Source organism: Psittacula echo, assembly GCF_963264785.1.
Source record: "Psittacula echo genome assembly, chromosome: 5".
NCBI classification, from domain to species: domain Eukaryota; kingdom Metazoa; phylum Chordata; class Aves; order Psittaciformes; family Psittacidae; genus Psittacula; species Psittacula echo.
The window spans coordinates 89,813,475-89,836,235 of NC_137739.1; the positions used below are offsets into that span (position 1 = coordinate 89,813,475).

The following is a 22,761-nucleotide window of genomic DNA, read 5'->3' on the forward strand; positions in this document are numbered from 1 at the left end:
CGTTGTTCCCATCAAGACAAGACCCTGTGCTCAAGCTCCGTGGCCAGCAGGTCTCTTGGGAGTTAATGCTGGATGGGGCCACCAGGGAATGCTCTCCAAGGATACAGCTGAAGTCACGCTGCCCTCCGTGCACATGCTTTGGGTCGCTATAGCAGAGCCATCATGTAACTGAGAAGTGCTCTCAGCCTTCAGGGCCTCTCCTTCCTCACCCCACCGACATCAGCCCCTGCCGTGGCTCCAGCCAAGCAGAGCCGTGGCGGGAGCAGGGACACAGATCCTGATCCCCGCCGCTTCTCCCATGTTCTATAAATAGGGAGAGAGGAACCAGATGGGAGCAGCTCGTGCCGGGGCTGGCCGCATGCTGCCTGCTCCGGGCGGCCCCGCGGGGACCTTCCCTTCCTCTTCCTCATAACAGGGCTGCTTTTTAGCTCAAGAGAGACAAGGGACCCCCCGGGGCAGGACATGAGCCCGGTTCTGTTCCTGGTGTTCCTCCCTGGCTCTGCCCGGTTGCTGGAGCGCGTTTGGCTGCGCAGCCGGAGTGGGGCTGGGTCATGCAGAGCCAATGAATCCGGCTCCATGTTAGAGCCCAAAGAAGCCTTCGCAAAGCTGACGGGGATGAAACACAGCAAAGGGAGGATGAAGAGCGGCTCCCTTCCACCCCGGAGGCGCGAACAACGCGTCCTGGGAACCGCTCAAGCTGCTTTGCCCCTTCATCCGGATGAATGCCGGCAGCTCCTGGTGGAGCGCGTGAGCATGAAGCGGGTCCAAGGATCACAACCAGGTCACCAAAGCCCTTTCCGGCCCTTGGGTCCCAAGGAGAGGGTTTCAGCCCTCCTGGTTTGCTGAAGCGAGGGCACCAGCGCTCACCACGTCTGTTGAGCTTCATCAGGCTGCACGAACGCTGCTCCTCACAACGGGGAGCTCCACACCACAAGGAGCGGGGCTTCTGAAGGCAAGGACCAGGAGCCCTGCCATGGAGGGGGGTCAAAACTGACCCAGACAGAGCTCTGGGGACACACTGCAGGAAGCTGCCCTGCAGAACAATCAGCACAGGCCGATCCCCTTCAAGCTCAGCGATGATCTCCTGGTTCTGATTGATCTCATTGGGATGTGAAACCCAAATCCCAGCACCTCGAAGCTGCAGACTTTGCACCCGTGGTGCCAGGATCACTGCATCCCGTTTAGGAGAGCAGCATCAGCCTTTAAATGATTGAAACCTCGATGCAAACCAGCTCTTGAAGCCTCTGTCTCTGAGGGGGAGGGAAAAAATAACTACACAAGAAACACAGCCTGGTTTGGGTTGAAGGGGCCCTAAAGCTCCTCCAGCTCCGACCCCTGCCACAGGCAGGGACCCCTTCCACTGGAGCAGCTTGCTCCAAGCCCCTGTGTCCAACCTGGCTCTGAGATGAATTAAAGGCCATAAATGAGTTAAGGTGCCACGGTCCATTGCTCTGCAAAGGGTGAGGGCTGAGGACGTGGCCTGGCTGACCTTCATGGATCACTGTGCAGCAGCAGCACATCCTGCTCGCCGCCGCGCGTGCACGTGATGAGGGATTGACCAAACACCCCCCGGCTCCACCGGAAAGGGAACAGGAGCGGGACAGGGGTGCCCTGGGATCTGCACTCTGGGATCCAGGGCTTTGCTGCTCCCAGGCTTCTGTGATCGGAACAGGGGACATGGAAGCGATGTGAGGCCTCTGAACAAGCCCCTCCTCAGCTTTGCCAGCCCGGAGACAACCTGATCCTATTGCAGGGAATGCTGGCGCTGAGAGCCCCTCATCCCGCAGGAAGAGCGCGGTGCTGGGGCATTCCTCAGCAGCACCCAGAGAACCCACAGCAGCCAGAGCCTTTGTGTCCAGAGCAGGGAGCAGGGCCTGGAATCCGGCTCCATCCGCTCCTGCTCTCCCTTGGGCAGCGGAGCCTGGTTTACACAGCATCAGACAGCACCAAGGGACGTGATGGGGACAAACACCCAGGGGTGGCTCTAGAGCTCAGCCTGGCTCTTGTTTGACCCGGGTGGATCTGACCCTCCAGAGCAGGGCAAAGCACCCCTCACATTCCAGGACCTGAGGTGCTGCCCAGTGAGATGGTTTGTCCTAAGGGATAAACTTCAGCTCTGAGTCAGTGCCTGGGGAGAAAAATCAGTGCCTCTCTGTTGAGAAAGTCCTGCTCCTATGTATTTAAGTGGCAAAATCAGCAGCCAGGGAGGGGATCCCCATGAGCCACCCCTGACACGTGAAGCCAAAGGGACGCTTGTGACTTCCCTCTGGAGGATTAAGGGATTTCTGCTTCCACCTGGAATGGCAAAAAGCTTTTCAGGGAAATTCCCCTGGAGAAGATGTCAGCACCGACCCCCTCCCGCCTCAGTCCCAATGCATCACCTGAATACACCCGGAATGCCCTGAGTTTGTGTCGCACCATTTGCAAACCAAACCCAGCGCTTCCGGACACTGCACTTTTCTCCCCCAAACTGCAGTGGAGCCACCCTCGTTTCCTACCTTGCCTTAGGAGCACATCACCCAAGGGCCACTGTTCCTCATCAACTGAAGACCTTTGCTTTTCCTTTCGAATCAGCTCTGGGCTCTTCCTGCCGGAATTCTGAGTCCTGAAGCTCCGCAAAGCATTTCCCTGTAACCGGGAGGGACAGAACCTTCCCCTCACCCTCCACCAGCCGAGCTGCCCGAGCTGTTCCCCTGCTGTTCCCAAGCCCTGGCTCTCTCAATGCCTTGGGAAAGGCAGGTTTCCAGCAGAATTCCCCCAGCTTTCAGCTCCATCCCGCTGCGGAGCAGAACAGCCGGGACAGGATGAGATCTGCTGGGACAGAGCCTGCGCCAGCCCGCAGCGTGCAGTGATTCACTGCTCCTGGTGGGAGCCACAGGCCTGGAGTGGAACTGGAGACACCTTTGGAGAGGGGGAAGAGCTGGGAGGTGACTTTCAGAGGGATCCCCACACTGCCTTTCACTGTAAGGGCTTGGATCCACGCTGGTTACGGAGCCATGGAACCAACCAGCCTGGAAAAAAGCTTCAAGCTCATCCAGTCCAACCATTGCCAAGCACTGCCAAGGCCACCCCTAACCCGTGGCACTGAGGCCTCATATCCACAATGTGTGAACACTTGCAGGGCCGGTGCCTGCAGCCCTGCCCTGGGCAGCCTGTTCCAATGCCTGAGCACCCTCTGGGGCAGGAATTGTTCCTCAGCTCCATCCAAACCTGCCCTGGTGCAGCTTGAGGCCGGTTCCTCTTGTCCCATCCCTTGTTCCTTGGGAGCAGAGCCCAGCCCCTCCTGGCTCCATCCTCCTCTCAGGCAGTTGGAGGGAGCGATCAGGCCCCCCCTGAGCCTTCTCTTCTCCACACTGAACCCCCTCAGTTGCAGGGGGCTGTTGTGACCCAAGGGCAGGACCCAGCCCTTTGCCTTGTGGAGCCCCATCCCATTGACACATCCCGTGGATCCAGCCCGTGCAGATCCCTCTGCAGAGCCTCCTGCCCCCCAGCACATCCACAGCCAACCTGGTGTCACCTGTGACCTGACTGAGGGTGCCCTCGAGCCCCTCCTCCAGACCATCAGGGTCCCTGCCTCCGTGTTACCATTGCTGCTGGAAATCCGGGCGTCCACCTGCCAGTAACGGCCAGTACAGAAGGAACAGCATCTCCCAAGGGCTGCTCCTGCCCAGCATCCTGAAGAGGAAGAGATGAGTCAGGCGCTGCAGATGACCCAGTGACTGCAGGACTTCCTTAACCCAAGCACGCCCGGATCTCTCTCCAGCTGAAGCCAGCCAAGAGGAAAAGCAGCCTCAGCCTCCAAGCCTGGTGTTGATGGCACCTGAAGTGGTCTCCTGGAGGTTTATATGGATGCGTGAGCTTTGGAAGACAGGACAAGACCCGGAGATAGTGATGTTCAAAACCAACCTGTCCTTTAGCACAGATCATGGGCCTGCGGAGGAGTCACAGGGGGTACACAAGGACACCCACACGGACCAGTTCCTCCTGGTTCATTTGAGGCAAGGTGCTCCTTCGGGAAGTGCCAAGGGGAGCAGGAAGCACTCACCTCATGGAAGCTGTAGGGGCTCCAACAGCCTGGGGAAAGCTCTGGGAAGCTTCCTGGTTGTTACTGGGAAACTCCTCCTGGTTGTTATTCCAGCCCACAAACACGCGTGGACCTCAGCTCACTCTGGCCTCATGTGTGCTGCTCAGTGCTGGTGCTCAGCTTCCAGAGCAGAGAGAAACTGCTGAGCTCTGGACATGAAAATGCTCTCAGCAGGTCAAGCACCAAGGTGTGAAGCCTGAAATGCTCCTGAGCCCCTGGCACCTTGTTCTGATGGTATCACACACACACACGGTGTATTGCTGTGTCACAGGCTCACCCCCAAGGGGTAGCTCCTCAGCTCCATCACCTGCTGCTGATCTTCAAGAAGGATTTGCACCCCTTCACACGACCTGGGAGTGGATTTGGGATCCTGCAGTCATCGTGTTCCACTGCTGCCTCCAGTCCCTGTCAGCTGAGGGCCACGCTCCCCCAGGACATGCCCTGAGGCCACACACCACCAGGGATAAAGGGATAACACCAATGGAGCAGCAGGGCTTTCGTCAGGAGAGGAAAGGGGCAGGGGACAGAATCCAGATGAGACTCCTGAAGACACCCCAGCTATGCACACTGATGTGAGTGCAGTGCGTGGAGAGCAGGGAGGGTTTCCAGGGGCACATGGGTTCACTCAAACCCATGGCCAGCCTGAAGCGCACTCACAGACCCTGTGAGCATGCAGTGGGCTCTTGGAATGCAGTAACTGTACAGGTAGAGTCTGTCCTGCAGGCTCAGAGCCCCACCTCAGGGACGGGGGGCTGATGGCTCTTCTCTTCCACAACCAGGGAGCCCAGGGGATGCTTAAAACCCAGCTGAGAGCCTGGGCTCCTAAAGGACCCAGAGCTGGGCAGGCACAGGCATGTGTGGAGTGTGTCCAGGTGAGATGGAGCAGCTTGACAGCAGCCACAGATCTTACCTTGCTTACACCTCCTGGCAAATAAGCACCATGAAGGCTGAAGCAGTGGTTTAAAACGTGTTTCATTGCTGGTTTCAAAAGCACACAGAGAACTCCATCACTGACAAAAGCAACAAGTCCAGAGCTTCCCAATGACAAGGCAGTTTTATTTCCATATATGCTGAACGCAGGAACAGAGCTGAGCCCCACATCACCCATCAGTCCATCATGACAAGCAGGGGAAGATTTCAATGGTGTTGATCCGGAGGACGGTCTGTGGATTCACAATGACTGGAAAAGAAAGAGAAGAGAAGAGCACAAACCCTCTGCACAGCCTTCAGAAGGTGGGACTGTGTCAGGCTGGGCATGGGTTCAGCAGCTGTTCCATAAGGAATGGTCATCACTTTCCTCTCAGTCATATGTGAGAAGGGGCAGAGCCTTGGTGATCACAGTGATGCTGCCAAGTGAGCCCAGAGGAGCCCATGGAGATGCTGCAAGGGCTGGAGCAGCTCTGCTCTGGAGCCAGGCTGAGAGAGCTGGGCTGGGGCAGCCTGGTGAAGAGAAGGCTCCTGAAGGGGAGACCTGAGAGCAGCTCCAGTGCCTAAAGGGGCTGCAGGAAACCTGGAGAGGGGCTTGGGACAAGAGCCTGTAGGGACAGGCCAAGGGGAATGGCTTTAACCTGCCAGAGGGGAGACTGAGATGAGCTCTTAGGCAGAAGCTCTTCCCTGTGAGGGTGCTGAGGCGCTGGCACAGGGTGCCCAGAGAAGCTGTGGCTGCCCCATCCCTGGCAGTGTTCAAGGCCAGGTTGGACACAGGGGCTTGGAGCAAGCTGCTCTAGTGGAAGGTGAACAAGTTCCCTTCCTCAGGCACCACTCCTGGGTCAGGGTATTCCCCCCTCCCAGGTCCAGGCACAAATCAGCAGGGCAGCAAGGCCTGTGCCCTGTGCTCCATGCCCTGTGCTCCATGCTCCGTGCTCTTACTTTGGGTCCTTTGGTAGTTGCGCCTCTTCTGAAAGCGCATGTTGATTTTCGGCCACGACTCCGTCTTCTCGATCACTGTGGCCTCCACCCGCACCAGCTCCTTCCTGAGAAACAGATTTCAGAGCATCCCTTGTGATGATTTACACCCTCCTCCCAGCCAGGAGCAGGTCCCTGGGGTGAGACACACACACTCCCCCCCCCCCCATCCTGCCTCCCAGAGCCCCCATCCACGGCAGCTCCAAAGGGAAACCTGGCAGGCTGCTGGCTTCACGGTGCAAGCCCGGCCGCCCCAGGGTGCTGTGGGTGGATCAGGCAAGCAGTGTGCCAGGCTGCGGGGCAGTGCCGCTGCCATGGCAGGGGTAAGATCAGAAGCAGCCACGGAGGCAGCAGGAACATGAACCTGCAGGAACTTGCTCTACTTCAGCAGGAGAAATGCCCCTGGCACCTTCACATGAGCTTGTGCATCCAACTCTGCCTGTGTGCAGGTTAAACGCACCCGGGGCACCTTCTCCTCTGCTGGTCAGCACAGAAGCCCTTCCTCCTTCTATAAAGCATCACGCACAGCTGGGAGAGCCTTCTCTCCTTGCTCACCTGAGTGAGCCCTGGCAATGTCCTGGTGACAGACTGAGGCACTGCTTCCAGCAGGCACAGCTCCCTGCCTCCTGCAGTAAGTCCTCTCCTCCCACCCACCTCTCCTGCCTCCCACTCCTGCTCCGAACTCCTTGTTCACCCCAAGCCAGAGCAGAAGCCAGGGACTGGCTCCTCGGGGAGCTCAGGTTGAGCACTGCGACCGCTCCATCACCCACATCATTTCTACATCCCGTTTGACACATGGAAACTCTCAGCAAGGAAACATCCTCCCTCCCCCAGGATGGAGATGAGGAGGAAACAGCCTGCACTGCCTTCACAGGTAAGATCACAGTGACTGGTCCCTGCGCATCACCTTATGGACACACACACATATGCATGCTGCTCCTGCCCACCCAGGCAGAGCAACCAGAGGAGGATGAAGAAGAGCGCTGGGATTTCCAGCTGCTCCTTGAGGAACACCAGAGCTGGAAACCGAGGTGGGCTGGAGGACCCCTACCTGCCTGCACAGCAGCTCCCCTTTGGGAATGGAACTGCTTCCAGACAAGAGCCAGACTAAAGCTTTGGCAAGCTGGTTTTAGTGAAGGGCCCCAAGGGAGGAGGAAGAGACACTTTCATGCAGCATCCCTGCAGAGCACCATTAGAAACTCATCAGCATGAGAGAAGCCACTGAAAGAACATTGCCCTGACAAGCACTCAGCCCGCACATGGAGGGGACAGAGGGGACAGCCCAGCTGCTCCAGCAGGGTCACCCGGAGGCCAGAGGCACCCAGACCTTCACCATCTCCTCTGGCTGTGCTGTAGCTCAGATGGACTCTTCCAGGCAGGGAATGACAGCCAGAGGACAAATGGATGCGTCTGCGTTTAGTGAGCAGCCCAGAAGCAAACAGACACAAGATAATGCTTGGGTGACCCTGACGTGCCACCATCCACATCCAGCACTACAGAGATACACAGCGAGTGTGTATGTGAGGACACACAGCAGAGACTGAGCTGCACCCCAGGGCTGGCCCTGCTTTACCCTGGAATTAGGGAGCTCCACTGCCACAGAACCACAGAGTGCTTTGGGCTGGGAGGGACCTTTAAAGGTGATCCAGTTCCAACCCCCTGCCACGGCAGGGACACTTTCTGTGTCTAATTCCTTCTGTGCCTGATTCCTGCCCACTGAAGGCGCAGGGGAAGCTGCACTGCAGGCTCGGGCTGCAAAGGCACGTCAGAAACCCCTGAATGGATCACATGGGAAAAGTGGGAAGTGGCCAGGCCAGAAGTGACTCGGTCACTGAGGTCTGCTCGCAGAAGAGCCAGGCTTTGCAGCAGCGCAGCCACGCTGTGCCTGACACAGAGCTGCCCCAGGGTGGCAGCCACAGGGAGGAACACTGACACACGCCTGCAGACAAGGGTTCCCCCCATGCCCATGCTGATGTGCTTTAGAGCAAACCTCTGGGGGTATTGTTGATGCAGCTGAGTACCCAAGCATGGCTTCACTCCGGAAGTCAAAGTTCAAAGCCAAGGGGCCCTGGTAAGTCCTTCCCTGTTGGACAAAGCCCCAGGACCTGCTGGTGGAGGGGCTGAAGCACAGCAGGACCCAACTTGCTGGTGAAGTGCATCCAAACAGAAAAGTTCTCAGCAAAACAGAGCCCAAGGAACAAGCAAATCTTTATCAAATGGTTTTGGTATGAGTGGAATGCCCATAAAAACAAAGGGGGGGGTCACACATTTCCCAGAGCCTGACAGAGCCAGGCCCGTGCCTTCAGCAGCAGAGCGTTCCATGACAAAGCACATCCACCAGCTTTCAGCAGGAGGCACGGAACATTCACACTGAAACCTCACAGATTTATGTTGGCTGAAAGCTGCTGTCATTAAGCAGTGACAAAGATCCAGAATCTGGGCACCCTACAGCCCCAAAGGGCAGTAACTTCAGCTGACAGCTCACTCCCTGCAGAAAGTAACTGGGAAAGGAATAGGTCCAGGGCCCTTTGGCATTTCCACTGAAGCCCCTGCATGGGCAGGTAGCAGGAGAAAGAGCAAGGCTCATCCAAAGGAAAACCCTCCATCAGCTGCACTTGGTCTAGAAATAAGCTAAATCCCAGGCTGGTTTGGGTTGGAAGGGACCTTAAAGCTCCTCCAGCTTCAACCCCCTGCCACAGGCAGGGACACCTTCCCCTAGAGCAGCTTGCTCTGAGCCCCATCTCATAGAGGCACCATTCATTTCCCTCAGGTCCAGAACAGGTAAGGGGGCTCACTGGGGTGAAATGCCAACCTTCCCGAGGTTGTGCTCACTTCTAATCACAGCTCTAATGTGCACAGTTGAGTTTAACAGCTCCACGAGGTACAAGTGCCCCTTGTGCCCACGGCCCAGGCAGTGAGTCCCCTGCACAGACAGATTCCAAAGCAGGAGCCAGCCCCAGCTTCCCCGAGCAGCCTCTGCCTCGCAGATGTGCTCTGCTGCACTGCTGGGTTTTTTAAGGCTTCAGAAGTGTCATCCTGGGAGGCATCCGACTGCTACAGCAAATTAAGCCATGACCACGTGTCCAAAGCAGGACAAGTTCCTGCCCGCCTGCGAGGCTGAGCCGGGAGCGCAGCTGGGATCCGTCTCACACAGACCTGGTGCAAGCAGCCACTGATGGGGATAGTTTTAAACCACCAGAAAAGCAACTCCCTCTGTTCCCACCCAACCTCTGACCTCCCCTCCAGGGTGTCTGTGGTTCAGGCACAACTGGGAATGGGCTGAAGGAACTGCAGGCCACACTGCCTGGGACAGGCTGGGCCCTGCTGTCCCCTCCTCAGCCTGTACCAGGGAGCTCAGGGGGAGGATGGCATCTCCCCAGCAGCCTCCTCCTCCCACTGGTCCTCCTCTGCCAAAGGGACTGGAGCTCCAGCTAACGCTGGCAGATGGGCAGTTGGTGTGCTCCAAGGATCCAACAGCACGTTCCACACACAGAGCACCTGCAGGAGCCAGGCAGCTGGTTTTCCTCCTGCCCCACAGCAACCAGGTCTCAGGCTGCATGCCAAGGCCACCACACAGATGGAGAGCTGTGAAGAACCACCCCAAAGCCCCTGGTTAAGGGAGCTGGGTGAAGGATGGTGCTCCTGAACTGCCTCCCATGGCACAGCCCGGCCTGAGAGCTTGGCCTCTTACCTGCATTTCTGCAACGATGGCATTTCCACAGTCCTACTAACAAGATTCCCCTTCCTCAAACCTTCCACAAGTGCAGGACCTGGCAATAACCCAAAGACTCCTGACGCTCTGCTATCCCGGATCCATTTGCAGTACTGCTAAAAGGACTGGCAGCCCTCAAAACCCTGCTTAACCCCGGGAACCATGGCAGGAACCACCAGCGCAACTGAAGTTCCGTTACCGACTGTACAAACACATGACAAGTGACCCTTAAGTACCCCATAAAGCACTCAGAAGTGAAACCAATCTGAAACCATGTGGCATTGCTAATCTGAAGCTACAAGCCACCAAGAAATAGTTCAGGTGTATGAGTTCCTCCTGATCTGACCTGAAACCACCGGGAAGTAATTCTCAGATGTGAAGTTCCTCTGCCTCTGACCATCCTCTGCCAAAGCTGCTGCAGTTCAAGTTGAATCCGAACCGTGTGGGTCAGCCTGCAACCAGACCACAGCCAGGGCTGCCAGACACTCTGAGCACCTCAATCTTGTGTTTCACCACTAAAACCTCTTGTCCTGGGGAAACCAGCTCATGACCTTGGTTCTGGCCAGTGCCAGAGCTGAGCAGTAACACCCAGTCCACACACCACTGCCTTTAGGTAAAGACAAGGCTGAAGAACCAAGTGTTCTGCCAGGTTGTAAAGCAACTCCTACAGCACTGGGATGGCGATGGTGCCAAGGGGTCAACTCCTCCTCCCCAGCTCTGCTAGACTATGTGACTGGGAGAACTCTGAAATGAAGATTAAAGCCTGCTGGGTTAAGACAAAGGCAAAAGGAAATGGGTTGAAAAACCTGAGTCAAATTAAGGCATTAAGGGTTGGGAAAGGGTTTCTGGGTTATTCCAAGATGGATATCACCAAAATTAGAGTGAGGGAGTAAAGCTGTTGAGGAGCAAGATTTACTACCAATCTGTGCAAGGGTTACACCACAAGGGAAAGATCCAACCCAGCAGAGGTGAATATCCTACAGTTACCTTAGGAATGGGCACTGCTGCTCTACCCTGGCACTGTGGCAATGGTTTATTGGTGTTCTTTCAAAGGCCACAGGGCTGGGAAAAAGCTTGTGCTGATAAATCCAGGCCTCTCCTCAGCTTCAGGAACCATAGGAGCCCTGAAGCTACAATTAAGCGTAAGAATTGTCTTGCGGATAATGCTCAGATGAGACAGCTTACCCCAGGAGCGGCCTCCCGATAAGCGTGAAGTCGTCAGCACCAACCAGCAGAACCTATGGAAAACAAAGCAGGCATCTATCACTGCTCATGGTCCCAGCAGACATGCAGACAGCACCTTCCAATCCTAAAGGCACCATAAAGGAGTCAAACTGCTTCAAATGAGGGCTTTGCACATTTCAACCTGACACTTGGGATGTGGGGAAGGCAGCAAAGAGGCAAGACACACTCATTAAACAGCCTTCCAGAGAGCTCATCCCACCAAAGCCTGCTGAAGAAGTATCTTGCACGTTGATGAGAACACACTGAACCTTCCTGTTCTGGCTTGCCACCCGTTGTAAAAGAGACCAAAAGGGAAGAAGAAGAATATGCCCTGTGTGGGATCTGAATGAATGGCAGCTCCTAAAATCATTGGAGTTTTATAGCAATTGTTATGTAAACCCAGTAGGGAAACACGTTCCTCATGCTTCTCCATGAGACCTCAAGATGGGCAATAAAGAAATGACTGTCTCGGGGGATTCACCACACCAGGGAGCAGAGGTTCAGGACATTCAGCCACTTGCCTCTCTAAAGGACCAGGCAGGGTAACAGAGAGGATACAGTGAGAAGAGGCAGCATTTCTTGCAGGCTGCCTCCTTCCCCACCCTGACTGATGGCAGCAGCTACAAGCGACACAGAAATGGTTATGAAATGTTCTGACTTCTGGTTTAGACAGATCCATGCCAATGAAATCCCCAAAGGGTTATGCTGGTAGGGCAGGTTTTTCCCCTTCACTCCCATGTATTTCTAGCTGGCTACTCTCTGCAGATCACTCCTCTCTATTGTATACAAGGATGCAAGACACAGCCCAAAAGGCTGCCCCCAAACTGGACCTTAGAGGAGTGCATGAGTAGACAGTGCCCAGCTCTGCTTGGCTCAAACCATCATAACAATTGACATTAAGATGAAGCCAACTTCATAATCTTAATTACAATTACAATTTGAATTAATGAGCCTCACAAGTTCCTACCAGTTAACACGGGTGAAGATACTGAAAGCATCTTGGCAGCTCTCCCCTCCCTGCACCACCCCTCTCCCTCCACCCAGCACACTCAGCGTGATAAGGATCTTGCTCAGCAGCGAGCAGGGCCGGTCCCTCTGGGAGCTCTGCAGTATTTTGGGTGCTGGGAGCCTCGAGGTAAACACAGGCTTCAGCTGCCTCTCTAGAAACAACAACTGCCACCTTCTTGGTTTGGATGAAGTCAGTGCAACGAAAATCTGTCTCCTCAGAGAGTCTGGCAGGATCCATTCCAGCCCTGCTCCACAGAAACCACAGCAACAGCCTCACTGACAGGAATTGGAGCAAAACTGAGGCAAAGCAAACGGCTGCAGTGAAGAGACATCCAACAGGAGCTCTTCAGGAGAGATTCTAAGCCCTGGCCCTGGGTTTTGCCTCAGGGGATGCTGGCAGCAGCCTGCCCTGGCCCCATGCACAACACGGCCCCACAGGCACTGTGGCCCCACAGGCACATCACCTTTTCCATGCGGATCCGGTCTCCACACTCCGCCTCCAGCACGTTGTCCATCATGATCAGGTCCTCACTGGTGACCTTCCACTGCTTGCTGGCAAAGTGCACCACGGCGAAGAGGCGCCCGTAGTGTCCCGCTGCGATCAGCCCGTTCACCCTCCGGACCACCTCTGTGGGCAGACAGCAGGGATGGGGGGATCAGAGACGTCAGCAAGGGCTCTTCAGAGCTCATTCAGCTGCAGCGCTCTCCCACCAAAACTCTTCTCTGCTGGAATCCTCAAGTGAGGATCAACAGCAATGCTGCTTCCTACAGCGCACGAGCTCCCTTTCATGAGCTTAAGGACCTGTTTGTATTTAGGTGGCAAACCCACACATCAGTGAACACCCAGCACTCAGTTATACACTGGGCAGCCCATCTACACTGCTGACTGCTCAGCCCCACTTTTCTTGGGACTTTTGCCAAAGGCCTGTAGGGACAGGCCAAGGGGAATGGCTTTAACCTGCCAGAGGGGAGACTGAGATGAGCTCTTAGGCAGAAGCTCTTCCCTGTGAGGGTGCTGAGGCGCTGGCCCAGGGTGTCCAGAGAAGCTGTGGCTGCCCCATCCCTGGCAGTGTTCAAGGCCAGGTTGGACACAGGGGCTTGGAGCAAGCTGCTCCAGTGGAAGGTGTCCCTGCCCGTGGCAGGGGTTGGAGCTGGATCAGCTTTAAGGCCCCTTCCAACCCAAACCAGGCTGGGATTCCATGATTCTAATTCTCGGGCATCCTCAACCACACTGTATTCTGATATAAAGCATTCCTGAAAAGAGCCCTTTCCTGTGCATCCTGCACTTGGAGGGCAGCTCCTCTCCACTCCCAAGCCATATGCAGAAGGCCCAAAGCTCTGAAATCCATGTAAGGCGTGCAGGAACATCAGGAGAGCTTGGCAAAGCACACAGGAGAGAGCTCCAGCTTGCTAAAGAGGCCTGGCCTGAGAACAGGGACCTGCAGCACAGCCAAGAGAAACCTTCCCCCCTCCTTCCCAGAAAATCCTTTCCCATCTATCTGCAGAGCAGGTACAAACCCCAGAACCAGGGCCTGGACATGAACAAGCTCCATTTACTGTCATCAGCTTCCAGTGCAGTGCAGCCAAACCCAATTTTATGGGAATATCAAAAGGTATTGCTTAACAAGTGCCATTCCCAGCCAAAGAGCAGCAGTTTTCAGCTCTCTGGAGCTGGGCAGGAGCTGCAACTTTTCTATAACTGGAAAACTCGTATTTTCCTCATTGCCATCAAAAGCAGCTGAATCATTTTTTCTTGGAACATAAAGAGAACAACATCCATTTGGGACAGACAGGAATTCAGTCAGACCAACCCAGGAACACCCCCAGGGCCCAGCTCCAGCCCAGCAGATACAAGCCACTGAAGGCAGAGGTAAGGACAGAACTGATCAGCACGGCAGCAGTTGCTGCAGTCCCCACTGTGATGGAGAGCTCAGCTCTCCATCACTGGAACTGTCCCATGTGTGCTCTTCTCTGATTCACAGCAATCCATTCCATGAAGTCCAGAGAACACCCACAACCCCTGCTCCCTGCTATGCCCTCACTTGCACAACGGGTACAATCCATTCTTCCAGCTCTGCTGACCTGGGCCTATCACTGTCCTGTGGGCAACATTTCAGACTCTAAGCAAAGCCCTTCAGGGTGATGCTCTGGCAGGGGTATTGGCTTGTCCAATTCAATCTTTCTCATCTTTTGTAACCAGAAAAGGTTTCCTTCACTGCACTGGAGCTCTCGAGTGGTCGATCCCTCTTCCAAACCCCTCCAGTGACAGGGAACATCAAGTGATGTCCCCATTCAGTTGCCAGCACATTTGTGTCTTGGCACCATGTGGAGTGACCCTTCCTGAGATACCCACGGCTGCTTCCACAGCCAGCAGGAAAACAGAAGGCAGGATTCAGATGCTGTCAGTGCTGTTTGCTCTGGATGAGCACAGCCAGGAGACAATGATACAAGCTCATGAGCAGCAGGAGGTTACAAGGCACAGAAATCGCAGCAGCCCCAGGGATCCCATTGGAATTAATCAAGGAACGTGGGATCCTGTTCACCACAGGGCTCCAGTGAACCAAACTGAGTAGTTCATGGTTCACCACTGGGTCAAAGCACGCTCAGGGACACTCATTTGTCACTTGAGCAATCCCAGGAGCAAAAAGGAGCTAAAGAGCAGGATGGAAAAGAGCCAGAGAGGAGACCTGGAGCAGGAGGATGTCTCCAATGGTGCATCACTTGGTTATGAGCACACTTCAGCCAGGGGATAGGACACTGCACAAGGGTGGACACAGCCCAGCAGCTCTCCCTCACTCTGTCCTTGTAACTAAACTCCTCTCCTTTACTTCCTCTATCTAAAGCCAAGCAGTCAGGTTCCTCTCACAGCCCTCCCCGAGGCTAAGGTGAGGCAGGAACACTGCCTGCTCCTGAACACCAGAGCTCAGTGCCTGTGTGGGGCACACAACTGCCCATTGCCACCCCCCGCAGCTGGGAAGGAATTCACCCTCTGGGGCTCGTTACTGCTCAGTGCTGAGACACATCCATGTGTGCTGGCTGCCCACCACCAGCCCTGGCACCATGACGAAGCCCCACCTGGCCAATACGGACACATGAACCTTCTCTGTGTCTGCTGTTCACCTCCCACTGCCAGGGGATGCTGTGTCTTGTTACAAGAGGAACGCTGACACGGTCTGGTGAGGCTAAGCAAGGAGGATGGTTGCTAAACAGCCACAGGCACTTCACTGGCTGCTGCTGTCTGGTTCCTGTGCTCCCTTCAGGACCACCGCTGGCTGCATTCCACCGCCCGTACTAGATGTGGGGGCAACACAGACTGGATATAAGGAAGCAGTTCTTCCCTGTGAGAGTGGTGAGGCCCTGGACAGGTTGCCCAAAGAAGTGGTTAATGCCCCATCCCTGGCAGTGCTCAAGGCCAGGTTGGACAGAGCCTTGGGTGGCATGGTCTGATGGGAGGCATCCCTGCCTATGGCAGGAGGTTGGAACTGAATGATCTTAAGGTCCTTTCCAACCCAAACCATTCCCTGATTCTATGACTCTAACATCACGTTCACTAACGTTATGTCACTGCCCAGCTGCTCACTGCCTTATGTCCCACCTCTGCAGCTCTGCCCTGTGCCCACCATCCAACTGCTTCTGCTGGCACCAGTGTTCTGGTTGATGCACTAAAATACGCCAGCCCCCTCTGTGCCCACCATCCAACTGCTGATGCTGGCTGCAGCTTTTCCATTTATCCATTAAAGGAAGAATAAATGTTTTCTCCTGTCCAAAAGGCTTGGTGCATGTTTTGGAGAGGAACACGTCACACCACATTCCTCTGGGAATGTTACAAGCTGTCATCAACTAAGAAGACCTCGTCTTCTACCCAAGTCTCCAACACCAGCTGCTGGAGCACAGGTCCAGTGACACTAACACAAGTGAGAAATGAGACAAAATCATGAAGAATAGAAACTGGCTCCAATCATTGAAGACATTTACACTCAATGAGGCCACCAGTGGCAATACTGGTGTGCTAGTCTGCACTTGGAGACGCGAGACCTTTACCTGCATGATACTTTGCTTCTTCTACTGGATCTGGGAGCTTCACTTCGGGCCATGGGGGTGAAGACAGAGAGGTTTTGGCAACAAGCCTGTGAATGATAAGGTAAAATTCACGTGTAGCAAACAGGTACTGTCAAGAGATGTAAAACATGAAGAGAGGGAGAAGGGTGACAGAAGATGGAGATGGAACAAAAAGAGGTTTTCCCCTAGGGGAGCGGAAGTTGTACAGGAGACAATGACTTATCAGGATGAAAGACCCAACTCAAGGCTCTCTTGGTCCAGAGGCAGTTCCCCAGGGATCACTTTCCCCCTGCAGCAGCTCATGAGCAAGAAGGAGTTTCCTGTTCCAGCCTTGGGTGCTACGGACAGGGGTGGCAGGCAAGGCAAAAGCTATGTTACCTCCTAGGATCCAATGGAGGACCTTGGCTAAGGCAAAGTCCCCAGACCTTCCTCCCAGGCAAAAGCACTCAGCAGGACAAGAAACGCTGCAGCCTACAGCAGAAGCCTCTTCAGAACCAGGCAGGAAACACTTGGTTTCATTCCTGAGTTCAACCTGCAAATGCTCGACCACAGAGTCCCTACTCCCAGGGTTTAATGTCACTTGGGTCCATCATGAACTGCAGCAGGCTCTAACAAACAGGGATGAATGCCTCAGTGCTTGCTTTGCTTTACTCCCATCCTGACATCAAATTTGGTCTGGAGAATGGATTTAATTTTTCCCCCCTTTTTTCCTCCTTCCCACTTCAGGATATTACTGAAATAGTTGAAACCCAAGGAAGAAATATTGAAAGTTAACTGAAAATGCTTCCCTCGGGCTGTTATCCCTTGTTCCTTCGCTGCACACCCATCTCCAGGTGGATGTGCTGGCGGGGATCAAGCTCAGCGACCACCGTGACATTCCAGGTCGGGATCTGTCACCAACTCAGTGCAAACAGACCCACCTTAAGCCTCGCTTACAGCTCAGTTTTAGACCAAAGGCTCCAGTGAAGCTTTTCCAGGTATAGCTACAAGTTACCTCCCCTGCAGTGGAAAGGCTGAGCAGGCTAATGCTCCTCAAGCCACTTCAGCCCAGGCACAAAACCCTGCAGCTCTTGGTGGTGCAGAGCATCCGGAGGCAGGAACGTGCCTTTGACTGGGAAGGAGGAAATGAGCATCCCAAAAGCAGCCCCAGCTATGCCTCAGTGACTCACAGCATCCTTTCTTCCTCTGTTTTCTGAAGCTCTTCTCTGTTAAATAGAGAGTTTAAAGAGGGTCTTAAGAACACAGCTGGGTTCTTTACAGGAGAGTTCTGAGGCTGCTCTTCCTTTGTCACTTACAGCTGCATTCCCTGAATGGCAGCAGTAACGGCTTCTCCCACCCCCAGAGCATTCAGCATCTACCACCACACACACTGAGCCCCAAACCCTCTCCTGTGCCATTACCACATCTGTCTATGAGAGCCCCACACCAGGGAGGGACCAGGAGAGGCACTAATAGGACTTCTCAGCCCCACACCTGTCTGTCCAGGCTGACCACAGCAGGGAACATGCACCATTCCACAGCCCTCATCCAAGCACAAGCATCATTCCTCAGGATGACTTTGAGCCCCAAGATATTTTGCTAAAAGGTGCAAATTAAATCCTTGCCCTTCTTGGAAGGGCAGCTCTGGCTGTTGTGGAAGAGAACTGCTTTAATAACAGCTCTTTTCCTGTCCTGCTGGGACAGGAGCTTCTCCGTTTCAAGACACTGCATCAGTTCCTGGAGGCCAGCCCAGGGGACTCCTGAGCATCACAGACATGTTCAGCACTGATAAAATCACAGGAGCAACACAGCTCAAACCCCATCAGTGTCTGAGTCACAAACTCTGTGCAGAAGACACTTACCTGATGCCTGCTCCACCTCCTTTACTTACATGTTGCTCTCTTGCTTACTGGGAATAGAACATGGCTGTCACAACATGCAGCCCCTCCAGTATAGTGCATAAAGCAGGGCTTGAAGGCAAGCTGCCCACAGCACAGACACCAGATGAGGACTGAAAGCTGGCAGGGGTGTTTCAGCTGGCATCCAGCAACAGGTTTCATTGGCTCTCAGGATGGGTTCTTTCTGCTTTCCTCAAGGTTATCACTGGGACGGATCCTCTGCCTCAAACTGAACCAGTTCCTGGCTGCCTCAAGCTCTGTGCAGTCAATCCCAAGGCATCCATTCACTTGCACACTCTGCCTTCCTTGACAGACAACACTAAATCATAAGAGCCCCATTTAAAACAACAACTGACATGCTCCAATGTGCCCCAGGGTGTTAATTCAGAAATGAAACACTTGTGAAGCTCACAGTGTGAGGCTGAGATTAAAAATGCCAATGCCACTGGCTTGTAATGAGCTGGTTTTCAGGATCTCCAGGACAAGGAGCAACCAGGAGGACCAGAGGCAGCAGTCTGCATCTCTGCAGCACTTGGAGATCACCCCAAGATGCCAAATGCCTTTACTCAGAGAGACACATAACCAAAAGGTATCAGATTATAGTTCTTTATAATCAAGAATCTCTGATGCCACAAAGATAACCTTAGATTTAAAGAGCAGGGACATTCAGATGACCAGAACAGTATCATTTCCTGACATGGGGACAAAGGTGCTGCTCAGTGAACACCATTCCCACCACACAGGGGAAGTTCAGAGTTTCCAGTGAGCTGAGATCCACACTTCCTATAAATAACACAGGATGTGCAAGCTGCCTAAAATATCCAGGGAAGAACGTGAACATGCCAGTGAAAGAGGCACAATGAATCCAGCAGCAGTTGTGGGTCATCCGTTTCCTCTGTCATGCCCAGCAGCACCTCTCAGAGGGCTTTAATGTAACAGAAACTCAAAGCACTTGTGAGCAAGTGCATAACCATGAGCACCAAGGGTCTGTTGTGGAGTTCAGTGACTGGCACAGGGGCAGAGATCCAAACTGCGCTCCCACAGTGAGGACCAGTGGGAAGGGGCCATCCCACCAGCCTCCAGCAACACAGCAGGAACCAGCACACCTCACTGGGAACCAGCACAGGAACCAGCACACCTCACTGGGAACCAGAACAGGAACCAGAACAGGAACCAGAACAGGAACCTGGACACCTCACTGGGAATCAGCACAGGAACCAGCACACCTCACTGGGAACCAGAACAGGAACCAGAACAGGAACCAGAACAGGAACCTGGACACCTCACTGGGAATCAGCACAGGAACCAGCACACCTCACTGGGAACCAGAACAGGAACCAGAACAGGAACCAGAACAGGAACCTGGACACCTCACTGGGAATCAGCACAGGAACCAGCACACTTCACTGGGAACCAGAACAGGAACCAGAACAGGAACCAGCACGGGAACCTGGACACCTCACTGGGAACCAGCACGGGAACCTGGACACCTCACTGGGAACCAGCACGGGAACCTGGACACCTCGTACAGGAGCAGCACATCTCTCCCGCTGCTCTCCGCAGTACCGCGTTGCTGCAGTGTCCCCTCCTGGTCACAGAGCGCAGCTCGCTGGCACCATCCCAGCAGCGGGAACTGAACAGACACCAAGGAGCAGCTCTCAAAGGCCTGGAACAAGCGGAGCTCAAGTCTCCTGTCACCACACCGGATGAGGACTGCAGAGCAAGGTACCTGCTTGTCAGGTGTCAGACTCCAGGCACAGGTGACCCTGAGGAGCACCTAAAAACGATAAGCACCTAAAAACCTGCACCTAAAACGATGAGCATCAGCTGAAGCCCTTCCTGCAGCAATGTCCTGGCTCGAGTGGCTTCCCCGCTGTCTGCTGTGGGCTAAGCCCACACTGCAGCCCCCTTCTCAGCAGAGGATCTAAACTCAGCTGCTTAATTTCACAGCTCAACAGAAGCATCCCTCTGGCAAAGGGGACTGAAGGGAGGCAGAGTCCAAAGCTCACTGGGAAGCAACAGCCTGACAAAGGGGACAGCCAGCCCCCCTTCCAAAGGCAAACCAAGCTGCCCTCCCACCCACCAAGGCAGGACAGCATTCAATGGGGCAAAAAGCAAAGCAGGAAGTCATTGACATTACCCTTGCTGTGGTGAGGAGCTCTGGGAACTCTGGTGCCGGACCGCAGAGGAAAGCAGGAAGGCTGAATGGGAGAGAGGGAAACAGAGTTAAAACCAAGCAGCAACTGCTGGGTTTTAGTCCCTGGTGGGGCACAACACAGCGACACTGAGGTGTCCCAGTGTGGTAGCACCACTCTTGTGCCTGTGAAAGCTTCTTTCAGTCTTATCATGACAAAGATAAAGGGGGCAGCAAATCAAGACACACAGAAAGAGAACCCATCAGTTGTGTGCAGCACTGCAAGAGAGCAGGGCAAAGGCCTCCTGCTGCACACACACTTATTTAGGGTGACCCTTCCACTCGACACAGCAGTTTAACAGGGATACAGGCAGAGCATCCCCCTCTTTGGCAACAGTGTGACCAAACGGCACTGCAGTGACCTGAAGGAACACTGGGGAGCACTCTCCTAATTCCAGGCACTAACTGATGGTGCCTGAAGGATCCCTTCCAGCCTCTGGGCCCCCCCAAAGGGGAGGGGAGCCACTGAACAGCATTTCCCAGGTGGTTCTCGGCAGCTCCTGCCAAGCCTTGCAAAGTCCCACTCTGAAAAACAAGGAGGAAGGCAAAGGGCACTGCCAGGGCCTGCAGCTCCCAGCAGGCACCCCCGTGCCAAGGGGAACATGGGCAATGGAAGAGCAGGGCAGGGTGAGCAGATTTGGGGTTAACACTCCTGTGCCTGGGGTTTCACCATCCCAAAGGTGCCTCTTCCTTCTAGACAGGAGTGGAGGAGCTACACAGCTAAACAGGTAACAATGGAGGTGGGAATTAAACGTATCCATGCTTTTCAGAGCTCCGTGCACATGTGAGCCAGTGCACCTGTGCTTCCATCCAACGCACACAGCTTCCAAGAATGAGGGGTTTACCACAACTCCTGTTACACTTTGAGAGTGGTTTCAGGAGTTTTTGGAAAGGAGCAGGAACCACACACTGTGAATTAAAAGAGACAGATGAAGGGCTGAAAGCACACGCTCAGGGACTTATCAAGCACAAACCTCACGAGGTTCAACAAGGCCAAGGGCAAAGTCCTGCCCTTGGGTCAGGGCAATCCCCAGCACAAACACAGGCTGGGGGACACGGGATGGAGCCTGAAGCACCTGGGGTGTTGGGTGAGGAGCAGATCCCCGTGACCTGGCTCCAGTGAGCGCTTGAGCCCAGAACCCCCCCGTGTGCTGGGCTGCACCCCCAGAGTGTGAGCAGCAGCTCAGGGAGGGGATCCTGCCCCTCTGCTGTGCTCTGGGGAGACCTGAGAGCAGCTCCAGTGCCTAAAGGGGCTGCAGGGACCTGGAGAGGGGCTTGGGACAAGGGCCTGTAGGGACAGGCCAAGGGGAATGGCTTGAACCTGCCAGAGGGGAGACTGAGATGAGCTCTTAGGCAGAAGCTCTTCCCTGTGAGGGTGCTGAGGCGCTGGCACAGGGTGCCCAGAGAAGCTGTGGCTGCCCCATCCCTGGCAGTGTTCAAGGCCAGGTTGGACACAGGGGCTTGGAGCAAGCTGCTCCAGTGGAAGGGGTCCCTGCCCATGGCAGGGGTTGGAGCTGGAGGAGCTTTAAGGTCCCTTCCAATATAAACCAGGCTGGGATCCTGTGATGCTATGACCCGTGTTATCTCAGCGATAACAATCCCCTTCTGGAGCAGTGTGTTTAATAACAAATCAACCGTGCACAGCTTCTCTGCGGGCCCATTCCCTTCTCCCCCCCAGCCCAAAGCATAACGGACACAGGCACTAACCGGACCTCCCAAAGCCAAACCCGCTCCAGCACCTCCCTTGCAGGAGCCACGCTTCACCAAGGCTCCACTCCCCCAGGCCAGAGCCCCAACCCAGCAACCGCACAGCACCGTGCACAGCCAGGATCCCAGGCCCCAGCAGGGCGGGGATGGAAGAGATGCTGGATCCGGATCCCACACCCCCCATCCCCTGGGCTTTGCTTACAAGTCCGTATTGGGCTAGAAGAGAGCCTGTAAAGTGGATCCACGTTTTGGTAATGCCCCTCCGCGGCTTCCCGCTGCCCCGGGGCTGAGCCGGTATCGACCCGAGCGCTCCCCCCGCGCCCCTGCAGCCTCCCCCGGGGCTCTCCGGCAGGGACCCCGCGTGCACAGAGCGGAGCCCGCAGCACCCGCCCGGCCTGAAGGGCCGCGGGCAGGCCGCGGTGTTCAAGCCGCCGGTGGTGACCCCCGCCCGGCCGCCCCCCTCCGCCCTGTCCCGTCCCTCCTCACCTGCCGCCCGCCGCCGGGCCCCCGCCGCCACCGCCGCCGCCATCGCGGTGACCCCGACCCCGGCGGAAGCGGAAGGAGCGGGGTCATGAAGCGGGGCCATGGCGGCGGAGGCGGCGGAGCGGCACTTGGAGCTGCTGCGGGAGGAGCGGGAGGCAGAGCTGGCCCAGAGCAGGTACCGCGGGAGCCGGCACGGCCCGGGCGGGACCGCGCCGGTTCCCCAGGCCCCGCTGTGCCCTCAGGCAGCCCCGAGGCACCGGCCTGGAGCGGCTGCTGCGGGAACCTCATGGAGCCCCGGGACCTGCTGTCACCTGCGGGAGCCCGGCAGGCACAGAAACACAGAACGGGTTGGGTGGGAGGGACCTTAAAGCTCCTCCAGCTCCAACCCCTGCCACGGGCAGGGACCCCTTCCACTGGAGCAGCTTGCTCCAAGCCCCTGTGTCCAACCTGGCCTTGAACACTGCCAGGGATGGGGCAGCCACAGCTTCCCTGGGCACCCTGGGCCAGC

At 55.5% G+C, this 22,761-nt stretch overlaps 2 protein-coding genes across 2 annotated transcripts in view; one reads left to right on the top strand and one right to left on the bottom strand.

Annotated features, from left to right (window-relative positions):
- Positions 1–5,127: 5,127 nt before the first annotated feature.
- Positions 5,128–22,391, bottom strand: MRPL21 (mitochondrial ribosomal protein L21). The gene is made up of 7 exons (XM_080618881.1): positions 22,257–22,391; positions 20,010–20,070; positions 15,975–16,060; positions 12,398–12,561; positions 10,887–10,939; positions 5,954–6,057; positions 5,128–5,264 (listed from the first exon to the last, which is right to left on the bottom strand). The coding sequence occupies exons 1-7, from the start codon at positions 22,354–22,356 to the stop codon at positions 5,200–5,202; spliced, it is 633 nt and encodes a 210-aa protein (XP_080475007.1). The 5' UTR covers positions 22,357–22,391; the 3' UTR covers positions 5,128–5,199.
- IGHMBP2 (immunoglobulin mu DNA binding protein 2) overlaps positions 22,355–22,761 on the top strand; it is a gene marked incomplete at both ends in the record, with an annotated part of 31,671 nt that continues 31,264 nt past the window's right edge. The window contains one exon of the mRNA XM_080618880.1: positions 22,355–22,428. Coding sequence (XP_080475006.1) covers positions 22,355–22,428 — 74 coding nt within the window. The remainder of the gene's footprint in view (positions 22,429–22,761) is intronic.

Bases quoted from the DNA above. Each gene is read 5' to 3' on its own strand.
- MRPL21 (XM_080618881.1), bottom strand. From the start codon at position 22,356: ATGGCCCCGCTTCATGACCCCGCTCCTTCCGCTTCCGCCGGGGTCGGG. The intron at 16,061-20,009 runs GTAATGTCAATG...TATCATTCACAG, and splicing joins AGCTCCTCACCACAGCAAGG to GCTTGTTGCCAAAACCTCTC. The intron at 6,058-10,886 runs GTAAGCTGTCTC...TCTGTTTCTCAG, and splicing joins ATCGGGAGGCCGCTCCTGGG to GAAGGAGCTGGTGCGGGTGG.